Below are 20,951 nucleotides of genomic sequence, written 5' to 3'. Positions count from 1 at the left end.
AAATAGGGGACGTCTTATACATGGGGCCATCTTATACACAGAAAAATACGGTATATGCCATCATCTTTCTTCCAGGGTTGCATCTGACTAAACCATACTCAGAGTAGACCTATTGAAATCAATGGCCTTGGGTAAGTCATAACCAACTTGAGTCCATTTATTTTAGTGGGTCTGCTCTAAGTGTTGCTAAAGTGAGATCTAACGCTTCCTCTTTAAGATGCCAGAAGACTCTTTGTTGTTTTCACGGCAGCCGACTAACAGACTAACCCTTTGGAAATTGCCTAGGAGATGTGTTGCTATCACAGTGCATAGAGAGAGCATCCGTAACCTTAATTTGAAGGATGTATAAATTATGTGAACTGATATGTGTCAGTCGGGGAGGGAGGGAGGAAGAGAGAGGTTGCTCTTTGCTTGTTAATTCTGATCGGCATTACCCTCCTATTAACACAGACAAGAAAGGTCTTTATTTGGGGCTTTCTGCAGGACATGATCGACAACGGTGTTAAATTTGCAATCATCCTTTTCTCTTTTTTGAAAAACTGCTCTATAATTGCTGATATTGTCATCGTGGAGTGTTTCTCTCCCTCGCTCTCTCTTTTTGAAGAGACAACATCAGGCAGAATTTTTAGCGTAACAGTGCCCTCTAATGCTTCACTGGGGTGACAAGTGTGGGAATGGGAAACCAACTTATGTCCCTGAGTTACAGAGAACTTGCCAGGAACCAATGTCATAGACCAAAGCAACCCTGAAATATTTCATGGCGCTATTTATGACAAGGGTTACATCCTCTTAGCAGTACAGCAGTGGAAGGGACATGAAAAGCAAAAAAAGCTTAGTTACAAATGCCATAAATGCTTGAGATAAAGGTTTTGGGCAGGGCATGTTGACAAACTGTATTTGTTTTTGATGCCCTAATTATAAATCATAGGTATAGACCTGTGAAGAAACCCATTATAAAATTATGCTCTAGGATTTCTGTCCTCTGGTGCAATGTGGAAGGGAAAGGGTGAGTAGATTCCTACACACTTCCTTATAAAGTTCAGCCTTCTCCACACTAGTGCCCTGCAGATGTTTTGAACAGATGGTTGTTGATCAGTTATGAGAGTTGTAGTCCAGAACATCTGAAGGGCATCAGGTTGGGGAATACTGTCCTAGATATGGTATCACCTTGCAGCAAGAACTGGATTTTGGGGAGAGGAGCTGAATATGGGTTAGCAGGACTGTAGGGACGGGGGTGGCACTGTGGTCTAAACCACTGATCCTCTTGGGCTTGCCAATCAGCAGGTTGGCAGTTCAAATCCCTGTGACAGAGTGACCTAGCAGTTCGAAAGCATGCCAGTGCAAGTAGATAAATAAGTGCCGCTGTGGCGGGAAGGTAAACGGCATTTCTGTGCGCTCTGGTTTCCATCACGGTGTTCCATTGCACCAGAAGCAGTTTAATCATGCTGACCACGTGACTCAGAAAGCTGTCTGCGGACAAACGCCGGCTCCCTTGGCCTGAAAGCAAGATGAGCGCTGCAACCCTATAGTTGCCTTTGACTGGACTTAACCATCCAGGGGTCCTTTACCTTTACCTAGCAGGACTGTAAGATCTTCAACAATCAAAACCAAGAGAGATATTTAATAGAATTCTTCTCACAATAACATTTTGTTGGGTGATTGTTCATTAGCTCAATAGCAAGAACATAAATCCATAAAACCTGCATGAACTTGTGCAGAGTCCTGCAGGATCAGAGCAAATATTGATCTAGTCCACTATCCTGTTTCCTACAGTGGCCAGTCAGATAACCTCAGGAAACGCACAGCTGGGATATGAAGCCAAGAGTCCCCTGTGTTGTTGCATAGCTCAGGAGTAGGGGAAGGGTGTAGCTCAGTGGTAGAGCATCTGCTTTGTATGCAGAGGGTCCCTGGTTCAATCCCCAGCATCTCCCAGCCTGAGCTGGGAGAGAGTCCTATCCAATGTCCTGCAGATCTGCTGCCTGTCAGAGTAGACACTACAGCGGTACCTTGAGTTACATATGCTTCAGGTTACATACGCTTCAGGTTACACACTCCACTAACCCAGAAATAGTGCTTCAGGTTAAGAACAGAAATCGGGCTCCAGTGGTGCGGCAGCAGGAGGAGGCCCCATTAGCTAAAGTGGTGCTTCAGGTTAAGAACAGTTTCAGGTTAAGAACGGACCTCCGGAATGAATTAAGTACTTAACCTGAGGTACCACTGTACTGAGCTAGATGGACCCAGTGGTCTGACTTGGTGCATGACACCTTCGTATGGTGAGGTTTCAATTAGTTGTCATAAGTAAGAGATATTAGTAGACTTACCATTGCCAATTTATTTAATACAACTAATTTTTAAAAGATACAGCTTCCTTTGTATTTAAGGAAATGTTGTCTCTGGTTTTGTAAACCATAATTTCCCATGAACTGCCCAAATGCCACCATGGCTATAATAGAAATATGTTTTTCATTTTTTTATATATCCTGTTCTCTGTCTCCAACAAGCCGAGCGCTGGATTTCCAAAATAGCATATTCCAAAGCAAATCAGCAGTCCTCATTATGCTTCAGATGTTCTCCTAATGGAGAATTGGTTATATATCTATGTTTGGCAGATTTAACACAATAAACGTATTTTGTGAGAGTGCCACCCCTATCAGAAAACTGCAAAGACTTGAGATTTGATTCCTTATACCCACTGGCTTGTTTTGTCACACCTTTGACAACATAAAGATTGGATTGAGTAGGGAATGGACAGATAGAACAGTATCCATCCCTTATTACTTTCCTTCATTTATGAAGACCAAAAGTGTTTTGTCAGCTTTTTGAACACCACCTGTTTCAACTGCTTCATACTTTAAGCAAGACTCAGTCATGTAGGTAGCTGACCTACCCCAAAAGGCATCTGACTCAGTTGCGTGGTCAGCTAGTGGATCATCCTATGCGTGGGCTCTACGTGTGGGCAGGAGCATGGCTGGATAATGGGTATAAAAAAGAGAAATTGGGTGAGGAACGAGATGCCACTTAACTACCAGGGCTTACGTTCTGGTGCCCCTTTGATGCCTAATTGCTGGATATAGGCAAAGCATCCACACAATGATATTTCTTGGGCAGACATCACATAACACAGGAGTAACTAACATGGTGCCCTCCAGGGTTGTTGAATTCTTCTTCTTCTTCTTCTTCTTCTTCTTCTTCTTCTTCTTCTTCTTCTGCGATCCCTCGTAGCCAAGTAAGATTGTCTTCCATAAACACAGTTTTAACAATGAGTCCGTAAGTGACTGTGGAGGCCAATTCTGGATCCACATATCCTTCCACAGTGGGGACATTGGTTTCTGGGCAGGAGTTGATCACGGTGTGGATTTGCCAAGCATACCTTCCTCTTAGTACATTTCTCCCTTGCGTCCTGAGTTTGAGTGTCTTCAAAGCCCATGGCACCTTTGGTAAAGGCTGTTCTCCAATTGGAGTGCTCACAGGCGTGTTTCCCAATTGTTGGTGTTTATACTACTTTTTTTAAAATTTGCCTTGAGACAGTCTTTTGTTGACCACCAGCATTGCACTTACCATTTTTAAGTTCAGAATAGAGTAGTTGCTTTGGAAGACGATAATCAGGCACCTGCACAACATGACCTGTTCAAAGAAGTTGATGTTGAAGAATCATTGCTTCAACTACAACTTCCATCAGCCCCAGGCCCACAGCCAATAGCCAAGGATGATGGGTTCTGTAGTCCAAAACATCTAGAGATCACCACATTGGTTACTCCTAACATAGTATTTCTCCCAAACATTCTGAAACAATAGAAGAGCAGTACAGAATTCTGTAAGATTTCAACTTGAGCTGAGTTCTCTGCACTATTTAAATAAATAGCTGAAGGCCACTGCAGCCTGAGAGTCTCAGCAATGTCTATAAATCCTGAAGACTTAACTGGAGCACTTGTAATCCCATCTTTCCTTTGTATGTGATTATTATATTTTAAAAGCATGTAAAATCGCTTTTGAAATGAAACAACGAGCTAGCTTTCAGTGTGCAGGAGGGTTTGTGCCTAATTATTCAAAGAAACCATTTCTTCTTCTTTTTCTTGAATCTCACTTCTTAATTAAGCTTTCCTAATGATACCCCAGATCAGGGGAGCTGTGGGTGGGGACAACCTGAGACTTCGTATTCTCCTTCAACAATCAACATCTGACTTCATTAGTTATGAGATACAGATGAACTGACTGACACTTGTACTTTCCGTCTCTCAAGATGATTCTGAAATTAAAGAATAACGTCAAAATCTTCCCTGTCATATTCTGATACAATCGACTGGAGAGTAAAAAAAGGGGGGGGAGAACAGAGAGTCTGCAACTTGATAAGAAAGTTAGCTAACAAAATGGCTGATTTGATGCATCAAAGTGCCTACTGATAAAAAATGACTGACAGTGTTGTTTTGTTGTTGTTTTTGCCTTGCAGTGGAACATCCTGACAAAATGGCTAATGATCAAGGTAAGATGGCCTTATTGTGTCCTGTCTTCTCTTGAAATCAGTGCCAAGCTGTAGGTATAATGTCAGACCCCCTTCCTTTTTGTTCTGCTCTTCACCTGGCCAGCACACCTGATGAGGCAGACACTGGCATGATAATTAATCTTGTTAATGAAGTTCTGCTCGGCTGAGGCTGCTGTTTTGATGGGGAAGATGTAAATTTTCTTGAGAGGAAATTGTTTTGTCTCTTTTCTGAAGGACCAATTAAAATGTCAGGCTCCTTTGTATGAAATAAATTTTTTCCTCTCTCTGCTGCACTTCTGAATAATTCACATTAAGTATAATTAAGGTTGGCATAATTTCCAAGCTGCTCTTACACCCTTTTGTGGGTTATAGATTAAAGTTCTGGAGCCTCATGGTAAGAACCACTATATCTATCTATCCATAAATCAGTTTCTCCCTCATGTTGGAAGATGGTGGTTTAGTCAACTTTTCAAGGCATAATTGTTGGTAGCGTTTTATCCTCTTCTTACTATTTTTAAACTCATTGTGATGTTTGTTCTTCATTTCAAGCCAAATGCTTGTAGTCATTTGTTTACTATGAAGGGGAAAATAGTTGATTATCACTTTAGGTAATTACATTTTTTTTGTGGGGAGGGATGGCTGAGTCTCTCCGGGCATTTGGAAAGGAAAATAGCTGTCTTTGCTTAGCTGTTGGCTTCTATTGATTCACCCATTGGATATGTATGGGGAAAACATCCCATAACACCAGTTTCAGGTCCTGAGGGTTCTGTTTTTCCCCACTTGAATAGGTTCTCCTTTCATCAAGCTTGGTACAGTGGAACCTCTACTTACGGATGTAATCAGTTCCGGAGGTCCGTCCGTAAGTCGATCCAGGTCGCTGGTAGAAGCGCCGTTGTGCGCAGTTGCATTTGACAGCGGTGTGCTTCTGTGCAGGTGCAGATTGCGGCAGCCACTTCTGCGCATGCGCAAATGGCAGAAGCCGCTTCTGCGTGTGTGCGAATCACAGCAAACCCAGGATTTACTTCTGGGTTTGCCGCGGTCGCAACTTGGATCGGGCCCAAGTAGAGGCGGTTGTAAGTAGAGGTTCTACTGTTGCACTGGTCGCTCTGGGACATAGTGAAAATTAGGCCTTATATATGATGAGGAAATGATTCTACACATATTTATTTTTATTTATTTATTATTTTACTTTGAGAGATGTCACCTCTCTGGATTTGCCTGTTTTCCTCTTGGCATACCTGATGCCCAGTGTCAACATTTGGATTAGGCCTAGGTGCATAAGATTCATGTAGCTCTATATGTTGTGATCAACAGCTCACACACAGTCTTTGAATCAGATGCGTGCATCTGTCATTTGCACATTCTGTGTAGGCCCTATGTAAATATTATAGCCATATAGCTCAGTAGGCCCAACGGTGGCAGAGGAGCCTCTGACTGGCTATGCACAATCTCACCGTGGTGTTTGTCTGAATGTGTCCTTGGTGTGCATGTGCATTATATATACTACATATGACAGGGACAGGGTGGCGCTATGATCTAAATCACTGATCCTCTCGGGCTTACTGATCCAAAGGTTGGCGGTTCGAATCCTTGCGATGGGGTGAGCTCCCGTTGCTCTGTCCCAGCTCCTGCCAACCTAACAGTTTGAAAGCACAACCCCCACCTTCCCCAGACAGCATAGCCAATGGCCAACAGAAGACAGAAGTACTGTTTTTGGGGGACTGGAGGTGGGCAGGTGTGGAGGATTCCCTGGTCCTGAATGGGGTAACTGTGCCCCTGAAGGACCAGGTGCGCAGCTTGGGAGTCATTTTGGACTCACAGCTGTCCATGGAGGCACAGGTCAAATCTGTGTCCAGGGCAGCTGTTTACCAGCTCCATCTGGTACGTAGGCTGAGACTGTCTCGCCAGAGTGGTGCATGCTCTGGTTATCTCCCGCTTGGACTACTGCAATGCACTCTACGTGGGGCTACCTTTGAAGGTGACTCAGAAACTACAACTAATCCAGAATGCGGCAGCTAGACTGGTGACTGGGGGCGGCCGCCGAGACCATATAACACCGGTCTTGAAAGACCTACATTGGCTCCCAGTACGTTTCCGAGCACAATTCAAAGTGTTGGTGCTGACCTTTAAAGCCCTAAACAGCTTCGGTCCAGTATACTTGAAGGAGCGTCTCCACCCCCATCATTCTGCCCGGACGCTGAGGTCCAGCGCTGAGGGCCTTCTGGCGGTTCCCTCATTGTGAGAAGCAAAGCTACAGGGAACCAGGCAAAGGGCCTTCTCAGTAGTGGCGCCCGCCCTGTGGAACGACCTTCCAGCAGATGTCAAAGCGATAAACAACTACCTGACATTCAGAAGACATCTTAAGGCAGCCCTGTTCAGGGAAGTTTTTAACGTGTGATATTTTACTGTATTTTTGGTTTCTATGGAAGCCGCCCAGAGTGGCTGGGGAGGCCCATCCAGATGGGCGGGGTATAAATATATTATTATTATTATTATTATTATTATTATTATTATTATTATTATTAACAATAATGGGATTTGTAGCCCAAGAATATCTGGGGACTCCAAGTCTGGCAAATACTGTACACTATCAGCTTTCAGACTTACCCCATCCCACATCAGATTTGCCCAGAAAATAAGTCAAGCTATTTCCCCAAGAAGACAGAATCCTTAAATAGCTCTGGTTCTTTTCCAAACCATCCTGAATTTGGAAATCGTCCATCTTCCTTGCATGGTATGTAGGTTTCCATCAGGACATTTTCCCCCTGCCATAGTACCAGTGCACCAGAGGGGAGCAGGAAGGGACAGACCACCACCCCAATTCCCACAGTTAGAAAACAGCTGTTGCTACTACCCAGTAGGATAAGGGTTGTTTAAAGGGAACGGGGATTGGTGGCCAGACATTTGAGGTCTGGGTGGGTGAGTAGGTTGGGAATTTTTCTCCATCTTAGATTCCAATCCAAGCTAGAGGTTAATTCTGGAGTCTCATGGTGCTCACCTCTTCTTTGAAAGTAAGCTTTACAAGCCCCAGATTTTATGTGGGCCCGAACTAGGGATGGATGAACCTATAAATTTCTCTCTGTTTCTCATTTTTTAAAATCTATACTTCAGGCTTTCACACTTCTGTCACAATTTGCATTTTTAAAAGAAAAATCCGCATGGAAAATATTAACATTTTAGTGTGAATTTTTTCTAATCACCTTTCTGGATGCAGTTTTGACTGATGCATATTTTTTCAACCATTTCCCCTAATATAATGCATTTTGCATGCTGTTTTCACTAATATATACACCTCTATGCATGCTTCCTCCTAATATATGTATTTTTGTACAGACTGATTGGGAAACCACAGTGCAAAATTCAAGGAAAAGCAAATTTCTAAGAACAATGGTGTTTCAGTTAATCTATTGGTCTGAGAAGTGCAGATTAGGAAGTTTCTCATTAAATTGCATGCAATATCCAATTTATCGCCCAGCCCTAACCCGAAAAGCTTTGCTGGAGCCCCTAACAATGATGTCCTTTACACTCATATTTCCTAGGCGTTAATGCACGCTAAGTAATATAAACATCTCTACTAAAATAATAGCCCGTAGCTGTCACTTCACACTGCCACTGAATAAAATGAGTAACTCAAGAGAACGTCTGGATGGCATTTCTCCATGAGGCAAAAGCCTTGGAATTAATTTGTTTTTGCTGGAAAGTCATGCAGCATAACAAACTGTTCTCTCCAACTTTAGCATTCCGTTATAAATGGGCAAAGTAAACAATCGAATGTGTTTGATCTTAATAGACATTCTGGAACATAAAGTAGATGCCATTTTCCTTACATACCTTGTAGCGATTCCGAGTAAACACAAATAGAATCAAAGGCAGGGCTCTTTATCATTCGGGTGACAGCACTGCTAATTTCCCTGCCTACGTCGTATCAGAATAATAAATTGAGATTTGGAAAAGTGAAATGTGAAAAGAACAATGGGAATGTGCTTGAAAAATGGAGGTTTTCTGGGCAATTATTGCTGCTTTGCGAGGCATTGTTTCATGTTGTAGTACAGCTTAGAGTTAAAAGACCATGGATATTTTAAGGTGTTCTTTTTAAGTGTCATAATGCAACGCTCTCGTAAGAAGTATCAGGAATAATAAATATTTATTCCCTTTCTTGAATTCGTTGTGATATCATTTGATAAAAGCAAATGCTTAAGACAAGAGCTACCCAGATATGCAAAGCTGACAGGTATTTTTGGTATCACATTTTATTTTGTAAGACACATGTTTTTAAATTATGGTTTTGTTTTGTTTTGTTTAAAAATGGCTGCCTTGCAAGCATATCGGCTTGCCCCCATGATTAAAGGGGCTAGAGCCATGCAACATGCATGCATGCCATGGGTCATGCTGATGTCACTCATGCACATGATGGGGCGTGCTGACAGGTCATGCGCACACTGTGTGGCACACACGAGTGATGTAAACACGCTGCACGGCATGCATTACCGAAGTGAGCAATCATGCAGCATATGTGCATGGCTGCCACAGAATTTTGAGGATCCCCTCCTTGAAAAGTTGGGGCGCCCAGAGGTCCCCCCCCCCAGTTCTTACCTTGTTCTCAACCCCTTTTTCTGTTGGTAATTTTGACGTTTATTTTATGTAATCTTCTTAGAGGTGTGGAGGATTAAGTGGTTTATAAATCCTGTTCTTGAAAAAGGACCTGAAGGATAAGGGAAAGGTGAAAAAGTACTTTGCCGTTGTGCTGATGAATGTAGCTTGATCTACTCGTGCAGCAGAATGGGGGGGGGGGGAGAGATAAGGACAGCCTTTCTCAACCTGTGGGTCCCCAGATGTTGTTGAACTACAACTCCCATCACCCCTAGTTAGCAAGGCTCAAGGATGATGGGAGTTGTAGTCCAACAACATCTGGGGAACCACAGGTTGAGAATCTCTGGATAAGGAGGTGTTTGAATGAACTGCATCACTTCTGATTTTCAGTAGAGGAGTTAATTTTGAATGCTTCCTTGGGTTAAAAAGGATGTACTCAGAAAGCCAGCACATGAGGCAAAAGTCTGAGACCCCTGTTGGGTTCCCTTTCTACTTGTGGTGAGTTCTGTTGTGTAGGCTTTGTTGAGTTTTGTTTTGTTTGTTTTTTTGCACAGAAGAGCAGGCAAAACTCTACCCCACCTGCAATCTGAACTGGTGGTGCAGCCCCATCCTACCACCTCAGGACTGTATCCTGCAACCTCACTCTTCTATATGTATAGACAAGGCCTCAAACAAAACAGAGCAGAGGCTCAGATGTAGGAACAAGGAGGAAGGTAGCTAAAACGGGATTCATAGCACAAAGAACTGAGCAAGTAGAACCTGATCTTCATACAAATTAGAGACTTGCATAGAAAATATTGGGGCATTGTATTAATTACAGGGAGCGTACAAAGAAGAGTGGGGGCAAACCAAGGACCATCTAGCTCACCCTGTTTTCACAGTGGCCAATCAGGTGCCCCTAAAAGGGCATGGAAGCCACAACCCTTAACCTCTGATGTTCCCCAACAGTTAGTACTCAGAGATGTGCTGCACCCCAGCTAAAAAGTTCCTTATAGCTGTTAAGGATGTGCCCTGGCTTCCATTGAAGGCTGAATTTGGCACCAAATGCAGACTCCTTTGGAGTGATTTAGGCTTTGCACCAAGTGAAGCAAAACTTTCCCCAAAGTAGTGCCTTAGACATTCAGAGGATGCAGAGAGAGTCAGGCAGTCTCAAGGTCCATTAAGAACCCCAGAGAAGTTCTCTGTTGAAGGAAAAGCTCAAGGAAGGAAGGAAGGAAGGAAGGAAGGAAGGAGAGGATGTGAGGAGCTTGTAGTGTTGTGCCTGACTGCTCTAGCTCCCAAACAAGGCATATCTTGCCAGAACTCTCAGTTTTCACATTTCCAATCACCATGCTTTAGGAAGGGAAGCAGAAGGAACTTGCCCATTGCTATCAACTCACAGGAGCTTCGGACAGCTTTTCCTCCACTAATTTGTCTAATCTAAGGCTTTTCCTCCCCACACATCTCCTTACAAATAATGTAGTACCAGAGGCAAAGGCTGCTTCCTGTGCATTCATTCTGACCTGTCTGGACAAAATTTGCAGAGAGTTTAGATGCTGTTTGTAGGGCATTCATTTCAGTTTGTGTGCAGGGAGGTTATATGATGCTGCAGTGATCAGTTGTTATCCTGCACTTTCCAATTCCTTTTCTTATTGCATTCCATGTTGCAAACAAGTCTGGTTTTCGGAAGAAGCAGGCTTGTTTGTGAGAGCTTCAAATCCACTTTAACTGTGCAACCTGAATTTGCTGGCACATGACTGAAAATTGTGGTGGCCCAGAAGCACCTGGAGTGTCATTTCAGAACCATTGTTTCCTGCCTCATACAAATGAACAGAATGAATGGCTCTTTTCATTTTCTGGAGGGGAGCAAAAGGGCTCTATAGTTGGGAAAGGCCTTCCAACATTTCGAGGGTGGCTGATTAGCAAAGCCTGCTTTTCCCTTCACCTGACTATACCCTCACTTACAACTGAGATTTTCCTTGCCTATAGCTTCCATGCATCTTGACAATGACTCTTCCATTTCTCATTCAGAGTTCCCTTGCATTTCCGCCCCCACATTAAGGTAGGAGTGGAATTGTTGTGGGAAAAGATTTGAACTATGCACACATCATGTGCTTTCTGCCTGCTACTTTCTTTCTCTGCCAAACCAAGCAAAGACAAAAAAGGGGGGGGGAAAGACCCTCCATTGAATATTCTTGTTTACAGCCTTGGATGTGCCTTGTTGTTTATAAATCATTAAAGTAAGTCTCTCTCTCTCCACACCCCCCCCTAAATCCCATCGTCATGACGCCAAGCCCGTTGCTTCTGTTGTTGTTGGGGGCTTGTTCTACTTAATGGGCATAGCCTGTAGAATTCTATAAAAAGATTACATTAAAAATGCTCACTGGATTGAAAAGCTCAAGCAATAACAGGAGCCAGAGCAGTTCCTTCAGGCAGCAAGGCAGGCTATGCACTGGTAACTGCTATTAACTGACGGCCATGCTTCAGAGTCCAACCTGCTCTCATTTTCCCAGCCTCCACCAGCAGAAAAGGATGGATGGAGTAAGGAGCATCACCAAAAAAATAGAAATAGAAAAGGTAGGATGTAGCAAAAAGGAGAGGAAAAGAGGGTGCCACTTTTCTGCGTCAGGCATGGAGAGCATGTGGCCTCCAGATATTGTTGGGCTGGATCTACACTGATCTGTAAAAATGCTATTGAAGGCTATAAAAAAGTTATATAGCTCTTAATGTAATTTCCCATTGCCAACATAGTGCTGCTCTGTTGTCACATTTTTATAATGCATTTTAACGCTATAACCGAGCAGTGTAGAAGATTCTATTAGCCCCAGCCAGCATGGCAAGTGGTCAGGGATTCTTTTACCGTCCTGGTGTTCAGTTGCTCTGAGTAGGATAGCAGTAACAAGGTTAGCCAAGCAACAAACTATGCTTAGAACTGAGCTTTCTGGTTTAGTGTCCTTGCAAAGAAGGTGGCACGTGATTCCTTTTTAGCAGCGGGGTGGTTTGATCAGTGAAAACTTCCGAATCAAGCTTCAAGATTATTGCTATAGCTCAGGTGTGGTGCTTGTTTGCTGACTCCTAGTTCGCCAAAATTGGGGTGATTTTTGGAAAGACGAAGTACTGCCTTAGTTGCCCAAGATCTTGATTGTATTACCAGATGAATCCTGTCCACAGCAAATCCCATTTCCTAATGGGAAGTGGTTAAATTTACCTACTGTCAAGTGTGACCAGATCAATTGTTTGTTTGGTTTCCCCCCAGCATTTCCCACTGGTCCCCCAGTGTCAGGGAACTGCCATCGGAGCCAGAGGGAGAGGGAGGGCTCCAGAGGGATTCCGGAGAGCATCCCGGGAGGGAGAGAAGCAGCCCATCTTCTGGTGAAGGAAATCAGCGTAGCACCAGTGGAGAAGGGGGGCAGAGGGGGGAATCGGTGAGGTGGCTCCATGACTCCTTGCCGGAGACCAGCAGGGAGAGCATGGGTCCTCCACTGCCCACACCCTCCCTGCGCAGAAGGCTTCCGTGCAGGGAGAGTAGGCAGAGACTAGGTGTCAAAGAGCTTCTTTGCTGGAAGAAATTCAAGAAATGCCCACTGACGGATTCTGCCAGCGATTGAGACAGCCATGGGTGAGTGGCTGTCCGGACAGAAAGAGTCCACCCAGGTAACCCAGCCAGGTGTGGCACCAATTTACGCACGAGCAACTCCTAGAACCATTACACCCAGTTTCCCCATTCAGTGTCTGGGGAATAGAAGTGGGCTGCAATAGGCTGCCATGTTACAACCCCAGAGGCTCACCTGTGAATTTGAGAACATATTTTTCCTTTGAATGCGTTTGAATCAGGATAGAAAAGAACCAAGTCCCTTTAGGACTTGACCCAGTCTGAGAAAGCTCATACTACTTTATTTCATGTGGAGAAATAAATAAACATGCTAGATTCAGATTAGATTATGTATGTGGCAGTAACCTCACTTTGGTCAACAAGACATGAGTTCCCAGTATGTAATAATAAAATCTCCTCTCCTCCCACCCACACTCCCTTCCATTTGTTCATTCTCCTTGCACTGTGGGAACCAAAGAAATTAAATGGGAAGTGGCAGAGGTTACCGATCGGTTTGGCAGAAAAATGTGTTTGTATGCTGCAATATGCCTTCCTCTTCAAGGAGTGGGAGGCTGTAACCAGGCCTCATATGCTCACAGCAGTGCCGTTTGTTGTCCAGAAAACATGTGTTGCCTCATTTTGACTGGTTCTCTGGGGAAAGCTCTGGGAGCCAAGGAAACATAAGGTAACCTAATAAGGTAAATGATCACACCTTCCTTTTTTCTGTTGCAGGCATTGAGCAAAACCTTATGGGTAGCTTCCATCAGCTTCCCTTTTTTATAAGCATGCGTTAAAATAATACATGCATGCAGAGAAATGTTGATGCAGAGGACTCTTTATAAAGCATTGTGAAAAACAACAGTCGGGTTCTCAAAATGATATCTAGGACTGATTTCAAAATGCAGCAGTCAGATGATGGGCTACGGTTCAGTTTAGAACTGACATGACCCCTGGGGTTTTTTTATTTTAAAAAGTCCTTACAAAAACTGCCAGCACACATTTTTCTAACTGCCAGCACACATTTTTCTTTATATACATGTTATGCCAGCAATTTCCCCTAATGTACTATATATGTTATTTCCCCTAATATTTTTGCAAACATTTTTTGGTGGTGAAGTGCATTGCCAAATTTGCAAGTGCAAATTTCAGAGGATAGCTTTGCTTCAGTCCACTTATTGGTTTTGACAAGTGTGAAGTAAGGTAGGTTGAAAATGAAAACTGAAGTAAATTTCTCCCCAAATCCTGCTCTGGGATCTAATCTTGGGCAGCAGATGTGGTGTGTTGTAGCAGACCACCTATGCTCAACTTATTTGTAAGTAAAACCAGATATTACAAACGCCATAAACCTCCACTGTACTCATCTTCCAAAAGAAAACAGGTACCCTTGAAACTCATTGCTACTCTGGGAAGCAAGGAAGCACATAACAGCATGGTGCAGTGCAGGTGACTTGTGTAGAAATTTAATTTTAGGAGATTATTAATTAGGTGCTGGAAGTTTGGAAGCTCTTACAAAACCTCTGTATCCCCTTTTAGCTGGTCCATGGAGCTTTTGGTCCCTTGGTGGACTTTTGGTGCAATCAGAACAAGTGATGTTATAGTTTAGCAAGAGCTTTATTTGAATGGCATATGCAAATGACTTCACACAAGAAGAAGAAGAGCCACTCCTTACAGTCCCAAGATAGTTAAGATTGGAGGTTGCAGCAGTGACCTGCAGTAGGGATGCAAAGCAGCGGAGATTTCTGTCCCATCCTAGGTTTGTTGCAATCAGTGCTGTTTCTGCTCCCCTGTAGTTTGTCTTCTGCTAAAACCTACATTGTTCCTCTTGCTATCCGCTATTGCTGCAGCTTACGTAATTAATTACATGATTAATTTCAGTTGCATTTCAGGGGAATGAAAAGGGTTTTTTTAAAAAAATGCAGACTTAAAAAGGATAACAGACGCTACCCATATTTGCTCATGTGATTTCCATCCCAGACCATGAACAAACATACAAACTGTAGGAATTCCCACCCCCATTTTCATTTCAAATGGAATTCTCTGACTTCCCTCCTTGTCGGCCCAGGATCCCATTGTACCATCTTGTAGTCCATAGTGGGTTGGTGGTCCAGGCTCAAAACGATTGACACACCCACACTGAGCAGACCTCTCTACTTCTTCCTCTTTCTCCTTAGTGATAGCCATTGATTGTGTACAGCTCAGATGCCCCCCACATGTGCTTCCTATGACTCGAATGTTCCAGCAGGTCCCTAGATGTTTCCTTCATATTTCCATGTTCATGCCTCCATAGAATAGGGTTACCAGATGTCCCCGGATCCCGGGGACAGTCCCCAGATTTCCAAATCTGTCCCCAGAAAATTCTGTCCCTGAAAGTCCCCAGATTTGCAAATCTGTCCCTGGGAAACGTGACAGCGGCAGCCTCAACAGCCTGGAGCCCCCCTGTTAGTGCAGTTGGCTCTGGCTGGCTTCAGGAGCTGCTCACTGCTGTGGAGTCCACCATTTTTCCTGCGCCACGGCAGTGAGCAGCTCCTGAAGCCAGCCAGAGCCAACTGCACTACCAGGCTGGCCCCTCCTGGGCAACGGCCACCCACCCGTGACTCCGGAGCGTCCCCTGAGCTGTCAAAACAAAGGGGGAAGGAGATTGGGGAAGGCTCGGGAGTCACGGGCAGGCGGGAGTTTTAAAAAACTCTGCGCATTTATGTTTCACAGGGTGCGAAAGAAGGGCTTTGCACCTTTATACAATATGCATGTGTGCTTGGGCCCAGGGTCTTTTGCCTCACCATCCCCACTACTGACTCCCTGTTGCTACTCAGCTTCAAAAAAAAAGTTTCCCCAGATTCATTGAAAAAAATCTGGTAACCAGAACACAGGCATACACAGAGTGCCTCTGACCTTTGTTCCTCTTTTCCCATTTCTCACTCAAGCCTAACTGCATTTTTACTTCCTGCTCTGGCACAGCCCACATTTTGCTGTTAAGTGCAAAATAGGAGGAAGCTAAGTTCTAGAGAAATAAATTTATGGAACTCCTACACTTGAAGCCAGGACTATTTTTGAAACCAGCTGGACAAGGCCAAAAGAGGGCCCTTAAATCATTTCAAGGTAGATTTCCATTCACCGTTTATTAAATCAGTTTTCCGTGTCAGGCTAAAGGTGTTGAGTAAATGAAGTCCTTGATTTGATTTGATTTTATGTCGGCACCTAATTTAATTAGGTCAAGTAACAAAAGACCTTCATTTGCTTCTCCTGAAAGCTACAAGGTGGCTCTACATGCTATTAGCTGCTGCATACTTTATGAAATGGTTGTATTTCTCCAGTGGCCAGCACAAGGTCTCTGCAGAGTTTGGGTTGCCTATATACACAAAGTGTGTATATATACAAAGCCAGCTGTTTTCATAACGAAATTACTTTGGTGGTTATATAATTATACCAAAGTGCATTTCTGCATTTCTTTGCACTGGTTTCAGAGCGATTATATAATGAGGAATTAATTCCCTTAAGGAAAAAGAAAACTGTGCGCAGGATGAGGAGAAAGTTAAGCAACAGCAACTGTACAATAGGAAAAACTGGGAAATTAGAGAATTGTTTCTAGAGAAGCCCAAATGTATGTTAGATGGGACTCTTGGTTTGAAGGGGACCAGGGGTGGGGGAATAATCTGTTGTACACCTGAGCTGAAGCAAAGGGTGGTATCCAACTAAGTTTTACTCAGAGTAAACCGACTGAAGTTCTGCTTATTCATTTCAGTGGGTTTATTCTGAGTAAAACTTTGTTGAACGCTGTCCTAAGGGTTGTGTCCATTGCTAGTCCTACTCATTGAAAATAATGGATATGAAAATAATTATGAAAATAACAGATAAGTCCAAGTTAGGTCCATTAATTTCAGTGGGCCTACTCAGAGAAAAACTCATGACCCATAATGTTTAACTTTACAGTCTTGTTCAAGAACTGCAAACATGCAGTCTCCACTTTGGCTCAGTTTGGGGAGGCGCAACGTTTGCCCCTTGCACTGTCCAGCATGTTCCCTCCTCCAAGAAAACCACCCTGGTATTCATTTCTTTTCTGATCCTTTGCCAGCACAGTGATGGTGGCCATTTTGTCCCTTTCATCACTGTGCTGAAAGTACCAGGATGCAGGAAGAAGTCACTCAGTTTTCTAGGAAACCAACCATGCCTTCCAATTTGTTATTGCTATAATTTGGCTATTACTGTAGGAATACTGGAAATCTAAATTTAAAAAAAGATTTCCTGCGAAGTTGTTGAGCTTTTGTTTCGGGAGGGGCAAACCAAAGTTCCCCCATGGAGGAAAAAATGAGCCTACAATCGACAGCTATCACACAGGGACCTGTAGATCGTGGTCGACTGGTTGGACATCCCTGGTCTAGACAACCAGATGACTTTTTCCTCCATTGTGGGACTGTGCTCTGCAGGATGGCTCTGGAAAGTACAAAATGGATGTGAAGAGTCACAGAAAAGGGGAGAAATTTAAAGCAAATGGGGGAAGTGTAGGGAGATTCCTCAGAAACTCCCCAGTTTTGTCTTTCAGCGGCCTGCAGTGTGCATTAGAATCACAGAACCATAGAAATGTAGAGTTAGAAGGGACCTGCTGGAAAGAGACTCATAATCCTCCAGTTGACTGACACTACTGTGCAGGCCTTTCAGGCTGAAAACCAGAACCATATGCTTCAAACTTCAGAAATGGTTGCCTCCTCTGTTCCGTGGAAGGCAAACAGCAGAAACGTGAAACCCATCCTGTTGAGTTCAAAATGCCGAGCCTTCTCTGGCCGAGGAATTAATGTGTTGCGTTTGACAGGACACCTGCCATTTTACACCTCGCTGCTTTTAATCTCATGAATAAACAGAGTGCTAATTGTTTGAGTTTTCAAGGAAATAGCATTTGTAAGGCAGTTGAAGCGTTGCCTGGGTATTCCAATTTTTACTCTCTCTTTTTCCAAACAAAAATGTAATACAACCTGTGCTGTGTTTGGATTACAGCAGTTATGTTGCTGCTTGGCTGTTTGAAGCAGAAACTGCCTCTGCTCAACACTGTTTGGCCGAACACCAGAAATTGTCTGGTTTTGCTTGTTGCAGTGCTTTCTCCCAGCTGGTAAGATGTAACTGAAAGTTACATCTATTGCTTAATGCCAGCGTGCAGACAGACCCCTCTTTCAACGCTGTAATAGCAGAAAGATGCCTCATTTTTTATTTTCTTTTTTTTACCTTTCCCTGGATCACAGCTGCCGTGCAGTGAAGAGAAATTCAGATGGATTTCAAAGCCTTTTTTAAGAGTGAGAAAGCAAGAGTGAGAGATGATTTTGAACTGATACATATTTGCCTATTCTCTCAAAAGTGTTCCCCTCCTCCTGCTTCACCTCTGATTTTTATGAAACATTTTTCCTGTAGGGAGAATACTCAGCGGGATGTGGAGATAATAAGATATAATTGGATGTCAGTGGTCCAATTGTGGTCTTTTTTTTTTGGGGGGGGGACTTGCAGCAAGTGCCAGAAGATTCAGGAGATCAGAAGATTAATATAGCTTTAGGCTGCCATCCAGTGTACATTTATCTGTGAGTAAGCCTCATTGGCCATAGTGGGACTTACTACTGAGTAAAATATGCCAAGGCGTTGGTGCTGTTGGAATAATTTTTCAGTGCTTTTCATATGTCCAATCCTAACCTTGGAGGAATGTCACCTTGGAATTGTTTTCTGTCTTCATCTACTTGTCATTTTAAGATTTTCTAGCAAAGCAAGATTGGTGAGGAACTCTGGGATAGCTCAGTTGGTAAAGTCATGCGTTCAAGCCCAACTTTGGGCAAAAGGTTCCAGCATTACAGGGTTTTGACTCGATGACCCTTCAGGTTCCTTGCAGCCCTAGGATTCTCCTGGTTTTCAGTTTTAATTTAAAGTAATTTATATATTTAGAGCATCTGTTCCCCACTTTTCAGCTGAATGGGCTCCTGCAGTACCTGGCATAGAATCAATAAAAACAAGATAGTTTTTATCACAGTCTTGCGCTCTAAAAAATAAAACGTCATGACAATTAAAAGCAAGGAAGAGGAAAAATGCAAACATAGGTACCATCTCTTCAAATTAAATAGTAATCTAAAGTGTGTGAGGTTCTACTATATAAGGCAAACACAGACATCCTTCTGAATTTGCTTTTGAATCTGAAGTATTACTTTTCCATAGCAAAACTCAGAGGCTCCTTATGGTTACTGAAAAGCACACAAAAGCTCATACCAAGAACTGACTTAGTTGGTCTTTAAGGTCCTACTGGAAGGAATTTTTTTTGTTTTGACTATGGCAGACCAACACGGCTACCTATCTGTAACAGGGACAGTTGGAGAGAGCAATGATATATACATACACACACACACAAACAAACACAAACACACACACACACACACACAGAGAGAGAGAGAGAGAGAGAGAGAGAGAGAGAGAGAGAGACCCTCAAATACTGACCCCTCAAATAGGAACAGAACTACTGTCAATCAGTGCTCTCCATTCCCATCCATTTCAGGTAGTCAAGACGGATTGATTATCAAATTATCAAACGCTTCTGAGTGGTCTAGGATGAGCAGGATTACACTCCCTCTGGTGATCTTCAGGCTCTCTTTGCATGTCTAAGCAAAGTCTAAGCTGAGTAATAAAATTGCATCACCATAAATCCAATATGAGATATTGGTTGGATTAGTTTTGTTGAAATGCCATGCACTAGACTTGTTAAGGGCTATTTGATTTATAGCTCTGCTATCAGCCTAATTGCCACAAATCAAAAGCTCAGACCTTTTGCTTTCATGCATAAAACTAGAGTCTTTTGCTTCCCTAAGGAGAAAGTCTATTTTGAAAACACTTTAGAATATATTCTAAAGCTGGAGTGGGTCTTATTTGATAATTATAGGAGGTTTCAGTAGATTGGAATGAAATCACCAACTCATATATATTCGCACTCATTACATTATTTCCCAGCATAATTGGAGCTTAAAACTAACCACAGGTTTTATTTTGTAAAGCTAAAGGTCTGTGTCTCTCTCACCGCCCCTAGGAAAACAGCAAAAAGGTATGGTTGGGCAAGGATAGAATTTTGCTCAAATGGGATGGGATCCATTCTAATAACATCAACATCGCTGCTGCCTACTTCTTCCACATGTTCCAGCATTCCTTCTAAAATTTGTACAGTAAATACGTGACAATTTTTCAAGGGGTGCAAGTTCCAGCTGGTCTAAGATTTCTGACCACATGCACAAACAAACAAACAAACAAACAAATACCACATATCCTGCTCGTGGGTGCAAAATGACTAATTTGCTCTCCATTTCTAATGATTACGACTGAGCCGTTGTGCAACTTTACTCTGCTTCCGAGGATCAAATGCCAATGGCTCTGCAATTATCCTGATTGAGAAGTTGATTATGCTGAAAAGGCCCGTGATGATAATGACCTTACATTCCTAATTGGGCCTTTCAAACCAGAGCACTTCACACTGTTGATAGGCAAATCAGCAAAGAGGAATAATTTCAGGTGTACCTAAGCTCCAGGCGCCTCTCCTGCACAATGAAACAACTTCTCAGGTTAACCACCATCATTCTCGAAGCATATGTCAGGTCTCCCTGCGGGCTGCTGCAAAGCCTCTCCTAAACTCGTTTCACGGTGTGCACCTCCAAGGTAACATGGGCAAATCCATCAGTTGTATGCCTGACCACTCGGAGCCTGTGGGGCAGCCCTGTTATTTTTATGAGACTATAAACCCTGTAATTTTTACGAGTCTATAAAGTTTCCGTTGTAATTTAAGACCCTGAATTTGCTGCATGCGGGTAATCAGGATAACATATCTTGTAGTTCCCAACTCTGCTTTGATCTCTCTGCCCGGTTGTTGGTAGGTAGTCGTGTTGGTCTGCTGTATGCCATCAAATGCCAACAGTGCCCTTCAGCCCTCTATATTGGACAAACAGGCCAAACCCTACACCAAAGGATAAATGGACATAAATCTGATATCAGGAATCACAAGACAGAGAAACCAGTAGGAGAACACTTCAATCTCCCAGGACATTCTATACAAGATCTCAAAGTAGCTGTCTTATTACAAAAGAATTTCAGAAATAGACTGGAAAGAGAAGTTGCTGAGTTGCAACTTATTACCAAACTTAAAACCATGTAGAGACCTGGTCTGAATAGAGACATTGGATTCTTATCTCATTATACATGATTAAGCTATTTTTAGCCATCTCATCCCTTGCTTTTTCCTGTAAGACCTATTGCAGTCGTTAACAGTCGTCAACAAGTTCACCACATCTATCAGCCAATCACCTATTCCCA

At 43.1% G+C, this 20,951-nt stretch overlaps 1 protein-coding gene across 3 annotated transcripts in view; it reads left to right on the top strand.

Moving 5' to 3' along the window:
* Positions 1–20,951, top strand: part of DCC (DCC netrin 1 receptor) — a 947,660-nt gene that overhangs the window by 868,091 nt on the left and 58,618 nt on the right. For all 3 annotated transcript variants that reach the window (XM_083702567.1, XM_083702566.1, XM_083702568.1), the window contains exon 21: positions 4,448–4,480. In XM_083702567.1, coding sequence (XP_083558693.1) covers positions 4,448–4,480 — 33 coding nt within the window. The remainder of the gene's footprint in view (positions 1–4,447; positions 4,481–20,951) is intronic.

This window comes from Podarcis gaigeae (assembly GCF_964106915.1).
Source record: "Podarcis gaigeae genome assembly, chromosome: 11".
Classification (NCBI taxonomy): Eukaryota; Metazoa; Chordata; class Lepidosauria; order Squamata; family Lacertidae; genus Podarcis; species Podarcis gaigeae.
The sequence above is the reverse complement of the archived record's forward strand: the minus strand, read 5'-3'. Positions and strand labels throughout refer to the sequence as shown.